The sequence below is a fragment of the Homalodisca vitripennis genome, chromosome 6, assembly GCF_021130785.1.
Source record: "Homalodisca vitripennis isolate AUS2020 chromosome 6, UT_GWSS_2.1, whole genome shotgun sequence".
Taxonomy (NCBI): Eukaryota; Metazoa; Arthropoda; class Insecta; order Hemiptera; family Cicadellidae; genus Homalodisca; species Homalodisca vitripennis.
Genome location: NC_060212.1, coordinates 24,710,728 through 24,723,974, shown reverse-complemented (window position 1 = coordinate 24,723,974; position 13,247 = coordinate 24,710,728). Strand labels below are relative to the sequence as shown.

Below are 13,247 nucleotides of genomic sequence, written 5' to 3'. Positions count from 1 at the left end.
TGATTATCAAGTATGAAATAGATTATTTTTTCTGGAAAATTGCAAACAAAACAATGAAAAATTTAATGTATAAATTATAAAAAGTTGCAAATTTGTGAAATGGACCAATATTCATACACACATACATATTTATTTATATTTATAATATAATGTTTCTTTTGTTTATTATTTTTTGTTAGTATGTTTACACTTTTATATCTCTTAAAAATGTTGTATTATAGACAAAATATAAAGAATGTTTAATTTTTCTGTTTTCATTGAAGATGTATGTATATATTTATTAAACATTAGAATTTGAATATTAATCGTCACTCTCATCAGAATGGATGGCGACTTTTTGATGTGGCTGCAATGGGCAATTGTAATTTTATCAAAAGTTTACAATATTTTGTGAAATTTCAATAAATTATAAAACAGTGTTTCTTTCCAAGTTTATTGATATATAATAACGTGTATTTAGCTAGAAATACCTAAATGAAGAAAATGTGTTTATAAAACTGGTAAAACATTAACATTTTTAAAGGGCCTGTTATGGAACTATTGCCACTTCTTAGAGTAACAGTATTATTTCTCTTACTATAGTAAATTTACTTAACACGTTCCTCACACTACCCTCTGTGACTGGTGGATTTTTCACAGTTTTCATGATTCATAAAGTGAGTTTGTTTTCTTTTTGGTATATTTGTTTTGCTAAAAACAGAAAAGCATAAAAGAAGTAAAGGCATGGTTGAGCACGATGATAACTAAAATCATGGCTCAGCCTGAAGATGGCATAAGTAATGGCTCAACCTAAAATTAAGTAAAGGTACAGCTTAGAATGCAGATTTTTCAAATGTTTCTGAGTGTGATGGTAGTTTAGGCCTGAAATCAAGTAAGGGTACAGCTTGCAATGAAGGTTTGTTTTCGAGTTTGATGATAGCTAAGTTATGGCTTTTCTTAGACAAGACTTATGACGGTATTGCTTTTGGTTTCTTCTATAGTATCTCTTGATATATATTCTGAAAGCCTATTTGGATCTAGTACTGTTTCATATTTAATTACTGTAGGGAAGATAAAGTATTCAAATTAATAATGAAATCACCCGGAAGCAGTAGCCATGCTTTCTTGCTAACTTAGTTGATTACACTTTCTAAATCAAGTACAAAGGTAGAGTGATTTGTCTGTTTACACTTAAAAGACTAAGTTATTTATTTTATAGTAATTATATCAAAAGTAGTAACGTTACAGACATTTTTGAATTTCAGGCATATATTTATTGTTTATATAAGCATCCAAGCCTTTTCCTTCTTAAAATATGTACATAGAAATGATAATAGTAATTGGGTAAGTGAAACAAACTGGCCAATGAATCATCAATGATATAAATTTAAGAAATTAGCAAAACATCCACGTTCATTGCTGATGAAATAAGTGATTAAATCATCAATATATTTTCTCAAACCTTAAGTTCACATGTAACACATTTTGGTAAATCAGTGTCTTTTTGTCAGTCAGAAATGCATCTTATCAAATCAACAATGAGTCAGCCAACAGGCTGTGAATTTGAACCGAACCAAAACAGATAACCGCTCCTGTGTGGAGTGACTCATTCGAGATACTCATTGTTAGCTGTGTGAAATTGTCTGCATGTCTTGTATTGGTAATAATACTGATATTAAATGTACCAGTATTAATAATGACAATTTCCATTTACAGGATGATGATGTTGTTGTGGAAGACGACATAGTCGATGAAAACACCGCAGACTCAAGTCCTGTACGCAAACGTAAAGCTCGCAAAGCAGACTGATATCTCACGACGACCAATTATTAATCAAGTCACCAAATATGAACTACTTGAATCTAGTTAATTCTTTCTAAGCGGCACCTTTTTTTACACAAGAAACGGTTTTGTTGACAAAGTTGTTGAAGATTTTTATACAACAATAAAGAGCTATTATTTTTGTAGATTTTGTTAATGAAACTGTAGCGAAATAGTGAGTGCATTTATACTACTTTAAGTCATGTAGCTGTAATCGTTGTTTTACTACGTGTAGGGACACAAGTATTATTAATTTGTTGTCGGTTAAATCTTCTTGAGCTGTGTATGGTACTTCTTGTAATGTTAAGTAATAGGTAGATATTTACTTGCCTGAATTAGTGAGAAGAACTAATTGACTAAGATTTTGTAATAGTTTTTTATTGTATATTTTTATACATTAATTTAATGTTGTAATTTAAGTGTCCAACAACATGTACAGTAATATATAATGATTGAGTTTTATCTGGTTATATAACTGCAAGGCGTACTAGAATGCTTACTCATCATGCTTGAAGTGCTTATTAGGGACTTAGTCAACAGGATGGAGGAAGGAATTTAGACCAAAGGACAGTTTGATCTTATCTTGAGTGATAAATTAAGTTTGATTTGTTTATAAAATAACAAAAAAAGTAAGAAGGTAAGTTTTAAACATTATTTCTGTTTAAAAGTTCTTTAAAAGAATAAAAATAAAAAGGAATAAGAAATTGATATTTCCAGTTGTAACTTCATCATGCATACAGCTTAACAAACAACATTACTCTAAAATCAGTGTAAGTTTATTGTAAATATTGTGAAAATAAACCTATTATCTATACATTGTTTATATTTTTGATTAAACGTTCAAACCTGGTCCATTACAACAGCGTCACTTGTTTCTGTTCTGTTCTCTTAGGACAAGAAGCTTATAAATTGCATCTAGTCCTATAAGGACCTTTGCATTGCTTCTGGAATGATAAGATATTCAGGGTGGGTAAGGTTAAAGGTAGGGCGCCTCCTATCGAGATCCAGGAAGAATTAGGGCACTAATTTCAAAGTCATGTCCCTTCGAAAGAAGGGGAGGCCAGCTCTGAACCAAACTCTACAGTCAAAGCAGGCAGGGGGTTGCATACCCTTGTTGAGGCTTGCATGAACCTCTGAGGTTAGGGAACGAACCCCACCAACTCTTAACAGTCATCTCCCGCAGTAGACTAGACCTATCGAATTACCCTTGCATCCCAGAATCTCAACATTTGCAGTTAGTGATGTGCCGCTCGTGGACATCCATAAGGTTGCCCAGATTTAAGTGACACATCGGTTTTTGCTGTGCCCAGTGGTAGGTTCAACTGGAAGGTATAAACCAGCCAGAAGTGATCCCTGCTGGGTTAGTGATCATGTGGTTACCACCTTATCAGATAACAGCCCAAGCATTGACCCTGTGGTGGGGGATTTAAGTAACAACTAGTTGGTTATCGTCATCGTTTATTTACACACTAACATTTGATACAATTAAATGGGTGCAAAGAAGTGTATCTCCACTCTTACGCACTGTAGGTAACCAAATACTAACACATGGGATTATAAAATAGCAAGTAATGTAGAAAAGTAACAAATAAATGCAGAACAGAGTAATCCGACATAACTTACTTAACCCTTTTAGGATGAGTGGGCGATTTATAGCCTGCAATGTCCGTTGGCCAAGAAAACAATACAGGCTATACATAGCCTACACTAATATTGCAGTTAGAGACGAGTGGACTATCATAGTCTACTTTTTGTTTTAATGTGTACGAGTCACAAAACAGTAAAATCGTGACTTATGTGGTCATGTTGTAGTGTAAATCTTCTACACCTCTTTCATATGTTGTCACCTTACATCATGTCACTCAAACTATGTTATACAGGCGGCCGCTGTGTATTTTTGTGTAATTGTGTTTATGTACTTATTTTGAAACCTGTCAACATAAAATTTTCTGCTCTTATAGAAAATAAAAAAGTTATAAAATTAAAATATTAAAAAAATTTTCTACCCAATCAAATTATTATTAATGATACATTCTAGACAATACTTTTGTGAATAATAAAGTTATACGTACATCCAGGGTTGCCCCGAAGTTTATAGGCACACCCAGGGCAAGATTTTGATCTGCCTCCTCCCCCATTAAGGTTATTTCTAGATATTTTTATAAGAATGCATGTTAGAAACAATACCTTATTTTTACTTGGTGTTTATATTTGAAAAAGATTTACATGTTACATAGAAAAAATGTAACAGACAACATTTTTGGTTTTGCTAACAACTTAAAAATAATCAGTCTGATCTGAAAATACTTTATAATTCAAACCCTCAAAGGAATTTTCATTGCCTTGGATTTTGCAGAATTTAAAAGCCTTTAAAGACAAATTTTGTGCAACATTATTCTCCGTGGATAAAATATCCAAAGCATTTAGCTAGCCTTTCTTGTGGTATCCTATATTGAAGATAAGTTTTGATAAGTTTCAACTATTGAATACTTTTTAACATCTTGATGGAAGAAAAACTGTATTTGTTTTATCTTAATTGTGAACAATACTTTGAAGAAGAATAGTTTTATACAATTCTTTTCCGTTTATGACACTAATATCTTCAAACGTTAGAAGTTCTTGATCATATAGGCAACACTTATTCAGCTCTTTTTCTTGCAACTTACCCATGTCATACAGGAAGCTCCATAAGAAGCTCCTTGTTCAGCTGTTTGGGTTTTTGTTCTTAAGATATGTAGTCAGACTATCAACCAGGGGAAAAATCTCTTAAAATGTTTCAATTTCAATATCTTCAGCAATTTCCTTAGCAGAGCCCTTTTTTCTGAATGATGTGAGGAAGGCTCGACAATCATCGAATAGCCTCTTGGTAGATGTTGAAGTAATCCATCTTTCCTAGCAATGTTTTGCTAACAAAATTTACTTGAAGTAAAATGTTTGCTAAAAAATCTTCCATATGCGTTATTAGAGACTGATGCTGAGTTCTGTCAGTAATTAAGAATATCGGAACCATAATACTTGTTGTAAGGACAATGAATGGACATGTTCGCTAGTTGTGCAATAACGTTTTGTTAACCCAGCAAAAACCATGTAGATTCGCTAAATTATTCCTAACAGTGAAGTTGACTTGACAGAAGACTTCATTCCATCGGATACTACAAGATTCAAACTGTGGCTAGTGCATAGTGTAAATGAAGCCTAAGGATATTCTTACCTACTTGAACACCTTTGTTTATACCAACCATATAGTCCCATTATCATAAGCTTATCCATTTATGTTTAAATGGCAATTAGATTTCTTCGATCAGCTCTGAGAGAACTTCACCAGTCAATTCTTTAGCAACTTTACAGCTGATAAAACTTTCTTTGTTAGCTATTTTGCCACTTGTCACATAATATACAAACCACATAAGAAAATTCACCACTACTTTTGGGTGGTGTGTTTTCGAAAGCTAAATTATGACAACAGTGTTTCAATTATTCACAAGCTAACAGACCAAATTGTTATTATTATTATATATATATATAATTTGGATTTCAACTCATAATGTAAATTCAAGATCTTCCTGAAATTCTGGTAAGATAGATTAAGGGATGATTTCAATAATTTCTTATGATTTTTGGATGTGATAAGTCGAATACGTAAAACAGGTGTTAGAACTGTAAGTATAGTACTTTTTTTTAAACCAGTGTCAAATACAAAAAAATTGAGGGGAAAAACACATTCTTTCATCTTTGGGCAACAATAATGTTATTTCACCAAGAAACAGGTAGAAATCTTTAATAAAACTTGTAGAAAATTTTATTCTCAACAAAACTATGTAAATAAAGAACACAGAAAGCGAAATATATGTTTTATTAAATGAATTTTTATTCATAACTGTACAACTTGGAGTATTTTCATTAAACATGTTCCTAACAGTTCATCATATTGGCAACTCATGTATATTGCAGTTAGAATGTTTTGATATATTTCAAACTACAACAGTTTTTAATAAACTCTTAATGCTTCGATCAAATAACAATTAAAAAAAACTTTCTCATTACCTAATAAATTAATAATTCTATTTTATGATATTAATTGCAATGTGCACATGAGCTTTTTAATCATTTCATAACTGTAAAAATCAAAAACCTAAGTGGTTTTGTCTTCCTAACAACTTAAGTTTTTTTTAGTTTTTGTTTATTCTTTATAATGGAAATAGATGGTATTAGTTTTGATATATTTTTTACCACCTTCTTGTTAACTCTTTTACGGCAACAGCCCTGTAACAGCACCCAGGAAATTATTTAGGGGGAGGGAGGGGTGAGTTGTGTATAGCATTTGTACTACTAAGAATGAAATATAGTACAACGATATTAAGGATATAATATATTCAAGTGTGGGTTGACATATTAGAATGTTCAGTCATGTTATATCTTACTAAAAATACTCATAAGGTAAAAAAGCATCATGGGGAATTGATCGCTTAATCCTCCCCTGGGTACATCCTTGATCCCACTCTCAACAATCTTATTTTCAACAATAGTGAATAAGTTTTGTTCTTTTATAGAGAATTTGTATAGTTGAATTTGTGGTACTTTACCTTTCAAGTGCCCACTTTATGATTTCAACTTGATATTTAAAGTTAAGTGAGTGAACTAAACTATTAAATTATTAAAGATTTGTACGAGCTATTTAATTAAAAAGTTTTTGCGATCTTCTAAGAAGCTGACCTAGTTTACTTTTAATCGAGTTTTATCTCTCTATTTTACCACTTTGTATTAATTTGAACTAATTTTGTCATAACTACCTGCTTATTGATCTACTTTACGTTTTACTTTACAACGACAACCTCGTCTTGAATTGTCTGCTTGGGAACTATACATAGAATAGACATAGGTCTGTTATATAATATAGTGGCCAACGCTAAAGTTACTAATAGCAAAGCACCTAATGACCATAGTAGTTAACGTATTAGTACCGAATTAGTAAAGTGCCTAATGTCCGAAGTTTCTTAGCACAAAATATGACTAAATTGTTACTTATTAGTTTTATACTGTCCCATCTTCTATTATCTAACTTATTACTTACCTATTTAATAAATTTTACTTTCCAAACTTAAATTTTGTGACAGTTAAAATGGAAGAAAATAGTAACAAATTGTAGCAAATGTGAAGGGTATGTCCTTCATGGAGGAATATTTTGCACAGGGTTTTGTCCAAGTTGGGTACACTTTGATGTGTTAACTTGAATATTCTGTAATTAAGGACCTCAATAAAGGAGAGGAAACTGGACATGCCCTGTTTGTCAGCAAGAATCAACTAAATAATCTTTAAATGGTATTGGAAAAACTTTATTACACGGAATTTGAACTTTCTCTGTCCGTTGCTGATGGTATTGGGAATGCTCTTCTAGACGGAAACGAAAATTTAAAACAGGAATTACACAACATAAAAAATAGTAAATCATCTCATGAATTAGAACTTGAGGACAAACTTTTGCAACAAATAAAGGAATAAGGAGAATTGAGTAATAAATACAGTTTCGTGGAAAAAACAATTTAATGAAGTAATCACTATTGTTTAGAGACGACTTCAAACCGTGGCTGAGTCAGAAAGAGGAGATTATTCTATGCTGCGACCAAGAAATGAAGGAATACAGGAAGGGTGATCTGCACCTTCATAATTATTGCAAACCATGGAAAATAAACAAGGAGGAAGGGTTAAAAAATGTTTTCTCAATTAAAAATCTGGAGGAAATTATAAAAAGTGTGGCAAAAAGAAAACCTTGAGATTCAAACTAAGCTAAAAGCCGTGCTATATCTAAATGTCTTCAATGGTTCCCCCCCCTTGTTGACAGCGTTCAGATCTATACACTAAGATATGATTCAGCCAAAAATGCTGGTTTTAGCAAGGTTGTAAGCAGGAAAGGTTGTTCAGCGTTAGAGAGGACAATTCCAATGGTAGGAAACACAACAAAGTATTCGTTTACAACTGAAAATTCCTTTGCAGCTCTCTCTCTCTCTCTTGTAACAGGATGATCCAGAAATTAGCACCACCAACTCCGATGACGACGTTGAGGAGAGTTCTCACGTCCAAGAATGTTGCTCTATCTTAAAGCCATGGTAGAGATCTGGCATGGTTATAATAACAATTTTTAAACATCCATTCAAAGTAATTGATTTTGTAAGACCAGGGCGAAGAGATTATCAGGTTTTCGGTCATAAAACATTAATGCACAGAATTTTAAAAATAATGATTTTTTTGTAAGTTCCTGTGGAGCCAAAGATGTAGCTCACAATAAAGCACACTTGGCCTTTGAATCTATTAAAAAGACCATAAACAGTTACAATAAAAAAGAATAATTCTGGTTGACCTGCCTAATCAGTATGAATTGGTGGGATGGTCTTTTGTTAATTTAGAAAAAAAGAAAACTAATGTGATTCTTAAAAGTATTTGTGACAAGTATCATAATGTCACTGTTGGAATCCAGCAAAGCTAGAAGAGACCTTCATACAAGACTGGAGACCTGCACTTAAACTAGAAATGGAAAATTTTGATAGCAGGCATGATATGTGAAGTAGCAACTTCAGCATCAGCTCCTGCATCTTCACCAACAGCCAAGGAACGGTAGAGATCAGGTTGAGCCCCAAGCAGTCACCATAGAGACCTCCGTTTGGAAACGATCTGCCAGCAGTGCAACACATAACAACGTAATATGTAGCAAGAGTAATAGAACATGTTCTGACTTCAAATCACAAACAATAAGTTTAAATAGTTTAAAATCTTTTACTGTAACGCTCAATGTGTCAGCAATAAAATTTTGGAACTTGATATGATCTTTTGAGCAGATTCCTATTCTGCTGTGTGTGTTTTTACAAGTTGCTTGGTTATGTGATGAGTACGTATTTCCGAGTGTTATTTGGACAAGAAAAAGTTGCCATATATTTGGCTCAGTAACTGAGTTATGAAGTGATTGATGTTACAAATTTCTGTACAGAGAGGCACTTCGAGGTATGTGCAGTTAGAACATTCAAGATTGTAATAGTCAAATAGGTTACAGAACTCTTGGTGGGGACCTGAAAGTTTTTTTTACAGCTCAGAGGCTCTCTTGTTTTTTTTATTTCAAGTCTTGCTCTGTGGAGACTTAAACATTGATACATTAAAAAGAAATGCTAACACTATGCAGCTTAATAATATGCTACGAACCATTGGCGTCACATGTGGAAATTTTGAACCTACTCATGTCTTAGCATGTTTGGACAATGTATTAACTAAATCTGATGCCTGTGAATATTAGTGTAAATGTGCTGGATTTACCTTTTTCTGGCCATTAATTTTTGCATATTACCATTCCACTTAGTAGCCTACCAATGGAAAATAAGACTGTGGTAATCAGACACTTAAGTATTATTGACAATAGTATATATAACTCTATTCAGTGTTTTGAGCGTGTTGATTGGTCTTATATTCTGTCCTAAAGTGACTGTTATGATTTTTAATCTTTTTCTCAATTGTTTTCTGTATTGGATGAACGTATTTTTTCCACTTACGAGAAAAAGTTTCCCATCTGCTACAACCAAACTTAAAAATATTGGTACTCCATAGCTTGACTAGATGAAGAATTCAGTAATGGCTCACTACGATCACACCATACACACAAAATGTCCGTTTGGTAAATTGAACTTCTTGAGGTTAAGGAAAACTTTCTGATGCTAAGTTAATGGCCAATAAAGTGTCTATGGAGAGTGCTTCAAGTGTCGATAAGGCTGTGTGGCAGGTCGTCAAACAGGAGACAGGACTCTCTGCTACCCCTATTGCTGCTCCAGTGGTTGATGAGTTCAGCAGATATATTTTCATCATCGTTGAAGATTTTTGACAAAAGAAGCTAAAAAACTGATGGTGATAGATCCTTGTGCCCACTTTGTAAATAATAATTTAAAATTTAGTTAGAGAAATGTTACTAGCAGTGAAATTGTAAACAGGGCCGGCCCTAGCTAATTTTATAGTGTAAGCAAACAGTGGTTTTGGCGCCCCCCCCCCCCCCGATAAACCGTCATACACTACACCGTAGAACGGTAAATGTCACATACCTTGTACCTAAATAGTAAACAAAGGGGAACAAATTAGGAGAAAAAAAAATAGCTGACAAACCAGAGTTTATGTTTATTTACCAGTGTTCATTTACAAATACAGTGACACATTGTAGACTACAATTACGATACATTACATTATTAAGTTTAAGTTATGTGATGTATGATGGAAAACACAAAATCGTCTACAATCAATATTGTGTGTACAAGTCATTGTTAAACGCCAGGTTGTATTACAGACAATTCAAATTAAAAAATAATAGCCTAATAATTACAATTAAGATACTCAATGTTGCAATTAAAAAGGAATTCGTCTGGCTTTTAATTTTGAAAACTCTTGCAGTAGAATGTCCGTTTCCATTTCATTTAGGGCATCATTTTCAATCGCCAAGGTTGCTAGACCACTTAAGTGTTCTTGGCTCAAATTTGATCGTAGGTAAGTTTTTATCAGTTTTAATTTGGAAAAACTTCTTTCGCCACTGGCCACGGATACTGGCAGCGTTAACAAGATTCTCAATGCTACAAAAAATATTTGGAAAAGTATCCACATAACCACGTTTGGTTATAAAAGACAACGCTCCAGCTGGGTGACTTGTAGGGGGCAGCATTGGTCCAAAGATTTGAAGCTCATCAAACAGCTCATCTCCGTTAATGTCATATTCTTTTGGTTTGTCATCTCCATCACCACCGCTCAAAACTGTTTCAAGGTGTTTGCAGGCTTTCTTTAACTCTGATTCACTCCATGCTTTTCCTAAGCTAGCAATATCATAGAGAAATTTAAAACCTTCACTATGGTTTTTCCATCTGTTCAAATCTCTCCTTTAACGAGGATATTGCTCTATCAAGCACAACAAAGAAGAAATTTACTTTAAACAAATCTTTACCAGAACTTGCAGCTTCATCTTCACTCTCGTAAGAAAATTGTTTTTTAACTCTTCTTGGTCTAACTGTTTTTTCTTGTTCAAAGTCACCTGCAACATCAATTTTTTCTGCAAGTTCCTTTGCATCAGTAATGACGCTGTTTAGTCCTTCTTCAGATCTCATAGTTTCCAAAAATGATTTTACACTCTTAAGAAGATCTATTGAACTTTGAAGATCATTTGTGACCTTTTGCAACAGTTTACTAACCATGTTTGTTTTATACAGGATCTCATGCCAAGTTACAATACAACACAGAAACTTGAAGCTTTGCAGTTTTTTTACTAGTCCTACGGCAGTATGTCTACCAAATGCATCAAGGTTCTTGTCTTGAGAAGCTTCATATAATGCATCATATACTTCTTCAATATGGTACCTCAAGGGTAATAATGCCTCAATTCTACTTTCCCACCTAGTGTTGCAGAGTGGTTTGACTGTTAGACTCGAAACGTTTTTCAGCAAAATACTCCATCTTTGAGTAGAACTAGAAAAAAAGTTATATATTTCTTGTATGGTGCTGAAACAGTCTACTGCACTATTGCAAGACAGAGCTGCATCGTTAATTACCATGTTCAGGGAGTGGTTTCCACATGGAACATAAAATGCTCTAGGATTTAGATCAAGGATCCTCTTCTGAACTCCAACATGCTTTCCCTTCATTGCCGAACCATTATCATAGCCCTGACCCCTCATGTTTTTTAAAGGAATTCCTCGTTCCTTTAGTTCTTTCAATAATGCTTCTGTGAGACCTTCACCTGGTGAATCTTTAATAGGAATGAAACCTAAAAAATGTTCTTTAATTACCACATCTTCATTTTCAGTAATCTTCACAAATCTTATCACAAACGTCATTTGCTCAGTATGGCTAACGTCAGGAGTGCAGTCTAATATTATTGAATAATATGTGGCTTGCTGTAGGTCTTGCAAGATTTTATCTTGGATCTTGGCTGACAAGAACAGAATGAACTCGCTCTGGATATTTTTGCTCAAATAATGAACGTGTGTTTCTTTTGATTTGATCCTTCTCACATGTTCAGCCATAAAAACATCAAACTTTGCTATGTGTTCTACCAATTTTAAAAAGTTTCCGTTGTTACGTTCAAAAAGAACATCCTTTTTCCCTCGAAAGGCCAACCCCTGTGTCCCCAAAAACTGTACTATACACAGTAATCGTTTCAGGACTTGGTGCAAATGTTCAGTTTCAGCATGGATAAGTCTTTCATGTTCTTCATCAATAGTTTTGTTTAATCGTAAACGTACAGAGAGCTCACGCCAAACCGTACAGTTTTTAACATGAGCAGAGGATTTCTCGTGACTGGTCAAAGTCTTGTGTAGGTTTTGCCAGTCAGAATACCCTTGGTCACTAGCAAGAAGAGAATTCGTGTTTCCAAACAGTTTGCAAGGAAAACAAAATGCTGCATTTTTCGATATTGAGTATAGTACCCAATTTCTGTGAACTTGTTCTCCGTTGCACAGCTTCCTTGTGTAATGATTTGAAGAAAATCTCCTACCTTTACTGTCCGCAGGAAACTCTTTGTCAGTGACTTGCTGAGGCCCTCGTTCAACAAGCACTTTCCGTACCTCGTCATTTATTTTGGGTGGCCACTTCCCACAATCATTTAAAATCACAGGTAATGTGTTTGTGTCCTTGTTCGGTTCCTGGAAGACAAAACAAAACATTATAGTTGGCATCGTGGTGTAATCGCAAGAGATGTATGATGTGTGATAACTCTGTTAAATTACCCTTTTCAGGATTTCAAATATTTAATGCAATATTTATATCTATATTTTATTATAGTCTATAATAAATAGGCCTTCCTATTTAGGTTTAACTAAAATATAGTAAACATTTTTAAAACATCTTTTACACCTATCTATGTTATGGTGGTATAAAATAAAAATTGGTTTAAATAAAAGTCAAATAAGGGCTTAAACATTTGTGTGTTTTTTGTTTGCGGCCACCATATTGAAACGGTAGGCCTAATCATATCATATTCATGATTAATAATCCAACTAAGTTGGCCGAGGTTATTGCTGGACCTATTTATCCTAAAAATGCTAAGTAAGTTAAATAAGTCAACTTACAATTTCAATGACTTGTTGACTATGCGTAACAACAGACGTAGATGAAGATGACGATGACATCACTGTATCAACTAATAAATCATCATCCACAACTTTGGTGGCGGCTACAGAATCGTCACAATCAATATTTGATGGTGGAAATGGTGTTTCTGTAGCTAGATAACTATGGAATTGACTGGTTGACGGTCCAGGCAGAACCTCAGATTCAGTTATTGGTAAATTATTGTCAACATCATGATCTAATTCGGTTGTCTCTACACTTATTGATGCACTCGCACATAATGGTGGATTTGTTAAAAACCTTTGCAGTGCTTTACACTGCTTTTCATCTTCTTTAGACTGCTGCAACTTTCTTTTGCGGTTAAATGCTCC

At 33.7% G+C, this 13,247-nt stretch overlaps 1 protein-coding gene across 4 annotated transcripts in view; it reads left to right on the top strand.

The window, feature by feature from the left end:
* The window catches only part of LOC124364160 (thioredoxin-related transmembrane protein 1-like), a 28,151-nt gene extending 25,537 nt beyond the window's left edge, over nt 1-2,614 (top strand). For all 4 annotated transcript variants that reach the window (XM_046819410.1, XM_046819409.1, XM_046819412.1 and 1 more), the window contains one exon: nt 1,696-2,614. In XM_046819410.1, the coding sequence (XP_046675366.1) occupies nt 1,696-1,788 (93 nt within the window). In that variant the 3' untranslated portion in view covers nt 1,789-2,614. The remainder of the gene's footprint in view (nt 1-1,695) is intronic.
* The last annotated feature ends 10,633 nt before the right edge of the window (nt 2,615-13,247 follow it).